This window comes from Musca autumnalis, unplaced genomic scaffold (assembly GCF_047663935.1).
Source record: "Musca autumnalis isolate F117 unplaced genomic scaffold, ASM4766393v1 scaffold_3, whole genome shotgun sequence".
Taxonomy (NCBI): domain Eukaryota; kingdom Metazoa; phylum Arthropoda; class Insecta; order Diptera; family Muscidae; genus Musca; species Musca autumnalis.
The window spans coordinates 9,532,553-9,535,485 of record NW_027411866.1 but is presented as its reverse complement, the minus strand read 5'-3'; the positions used below and the strand labels follow the sequence as shown (position 1 = coordinate 9,535,485).

General features: G+C 34.6%; 1 protein-coding gene across 1 annotated transcript; it reads left to right on the top strand.

Annotated features, from left to right (window-relative positions):
• Window positions 1-1,165: 1,165 nt before the first annotated feature.
• LOC141398097 (uncharacterized) lies at window positions 1,166-2,050 on the top strand. The gene is made up of 2 exons (XM_073975324.1): window positions 1,166-1,433; window positions 1,516-2,050. The coding sequence occupies exons 1-2, from the start codon at window positions 1,419-1,421 to the stop codon at window positions 1,924-1,926; spliced, it is 426 nt and encodes a 141-aa protein (XP_073831425.1). The 5' UTR covers window positions 1,166-1,418; the 3' UTR covers window positions 1,927-2,050.
• Window positions 2,051-2,933: the final 883 nt, after the last annotated feature.

The following is a 2,933-nucleotide window of genomic DNA, read 5'->3' as shown; positions in this document are numbered from 1 at the left end:
AAAGACTATTTTTTGAGGAACGTACAGATTTTGAGAGTTTTTGAGAATGCTTTTTCAGGACCCTTAAGACCTTAAGGATTTTTTAAAAACATTTTTGGGGGCCCACAGATCTCGTGAATTTTTAAGAATATTTTTTGATTAACCTACAAGTCTTCTGTGTTTTTGCTAATACTTTTAGAGGGTGCTACAGGGCTCTGGGGAACTTACAGATATTGAGAGTTTTTGTGAATACTTTTCGAGGACCTTACAGGCGTTGAGGGCCCACAGATGTTGTGAATTTTAAAGAATATTTTTTGCGGAGCCTACAGGACTTCTGCGAGACCTGCAGGACTCGCGGATGTTAATCATTATTTTTGTGAGCTTTCATAGCTAGTGGATTTTTAAAAACTTTTTTTCTTACGGACCCTATGGCTCAATTTTAAGCATATTTCTTTGAAGTGGATATTTTTGTTTCCTTTTGAAGTGTAAATGTTTGCCTTCTTTTTACCATGGAATTGCCCAACCAGGATTAAATCCAAAACAAACTTTATACATAACATAACAACTCACGTTGAGGTCTTTGACAAGCGGCCCCAGGAGAAAGAAAAAAGGAGTCCCCATCGGAGTATCGTAAGCGTAGTCAATGAGTAAAGTAAAAGATCTTATAAAACACAATAAATGATGGCATGTGACAAGATATTCCAACAGTTAGTGTTTGGATGAATGAATGACGGAGTGAGTGTTGTACAAGAAATGCTGGGAGTTGTTAGACAGGAGCGAAAAAAGTTGAAAAAAAAACATTTCTCCATGGCTTAGCAGGCAGACAAGTAAAACAGCAACATTGGGTGACTACATCCAAACTGCAGCTGTAACAAAAAAGTGGCGGCAGCAGCAGCAGTAGTAACTATTGCTGGATGATTGCTAATCATTTCAATTGTGTGTATGTTTGCAACATTTTATTTACATATCTGAATGTACCGCCGCCACACAACTACCTTTTTGAAAACGATGACGACGGTGGGCCTTATGATAAAGTTGTTGCTGCTGCCTGCCTGACTGGCTGGCTGTGCTGCTTTTGCTGTCTCCTTCTCCAGCTGTCGTCTATGGTTCCATCCATGTCCATGTCTGTAAGTTGTTTGCTGGGGGTATAAATCGAATCTGGATTCCTACCATAATCACAGTCAAAGCCAAATCGTCTTAGAGCAACGTACTCTAAGACCACCAAACAAACAAAACAACAACCACTTCACAAACAGTCCAGTTGTGATATCAAAACTGTGTGATCTCTTCCCCAATACGAATCGCTCGCGTGTCTAGGAAGCGTTCAGTGTGTTTAACATAAAAGAAAGTTAACAGTGCAGATATATTTTATAATAAAAACAACAGCAACAACAACAACTTTATATAAGCCAAACATAAAACAACAAAAACAAAAAAAAATGATGAAATTTTTGGTAAGGAAGTGTTGCAAAAAATAGCAAAGTGAAATCCCAAAGCCAATTATTGATCCTTTTCTTTGTCAATATTTTTAATTAGGTAATTTGTTCTTTGCTTGTGGCCACCACTGCTGCCTTGAAAATCCACGAATATGCTGAATACAAACATGAGGAAGAACATGGCGGTGGTGGTGAAGATTCCGAGGTCCATCACGAAATAGAACATAAACATGCCACCTCCCATCAAAGTGTTAAATTCCATCATTATCATGCCGTTCCGGTGTACATTAAAAAAGAGGATCAACATTTGGTGAAGAAACCCGTTGAAATCGGTGGCACCAAGCAAAAATTGAAGATTCTCCATCCAGAAACCAAAAAGAATCATAATCATGGTTTGGTTTTGGAAGAACACAGCGAATCGAAATTCCATGATATTGGCCATCATGAAGAGGAACCCGAACATCATGAACATTCAGCCCACTATGAAGAATACTACCATCATCATGAATAGAGCGGGAAACAGGGAGATTTTAATTCAAAATTATCAGAATTTTGCTAAAACAAAAATTGCCAAATTTTACCATTATCTGCTAGAAATGATTTAAGACTTATTGTTATTATTATTTTTATTTGATGTATGTATATTTGTTATAATGTTGTAGTATGTTATAAAAAATAATAAAACAGATTAAAAAAAATATATTAAATGTGCTTCTTCTTTTTAGTAATATTAGGAATACTTTTAGCCGAACTTATTTCTTAAAAGTAATTTTTAAGAATTTTGTTTTGATTTTTACAAATATTTTTAAAATCCAAGCAGCCTCATGAATTTTTGGGAATATTTTTCCAAGCACCAACAGTTCTCGAGGACATTTTAAAAATTTGTTCAAGTATCTACCGATTTTTTAAATTATTTTCTTTAAGGCTTACAAGCCTCGATTTAAAAAAATTAATAAGCCTCGTGGATTTTTAAAAATATTTTCTTCAATGAATTACAGATCATGAGGTTTTAAAAAAATAACAAGCCTTGTGGATTTTTAAATCAATTACAGGCTTTGTGGATTCTAAAAAAATAGTATTTAGACCCCACGAGGCCTGTACCGCCTAGAGAAAAATCTTAAAACTTCACGAGCCCTGAAAATGCTTGAAATAATATTACTAAAATTCCTCTAAATCTGTAGATGCTTAAAAAATATTTTAAAAATTCCCGACACCTGTGGGTACCTGCAAAATATTCCTAAAATTCTAATAGACCTGAAGGTCCTAGAAAAAATATGTTTTTGAATCCACGATTTCTGTACTTGCTATAACAAATATTTTAAAAATGTCGGAGAGGCTTTCATATGCTTGAAAAATTATCCTTTAATGTCCTCAATTTAAAATATTTTTAAAAATCCACGAAGGTTACAAATTAATCAAAATCATTTCTTAAAACTCCACGAGGCCCTTGGCGGCTTGAAAAAATATTCTTAAATATTCATAAAATATTCTTAAGACATCACTAGGCCTGATCTGTAA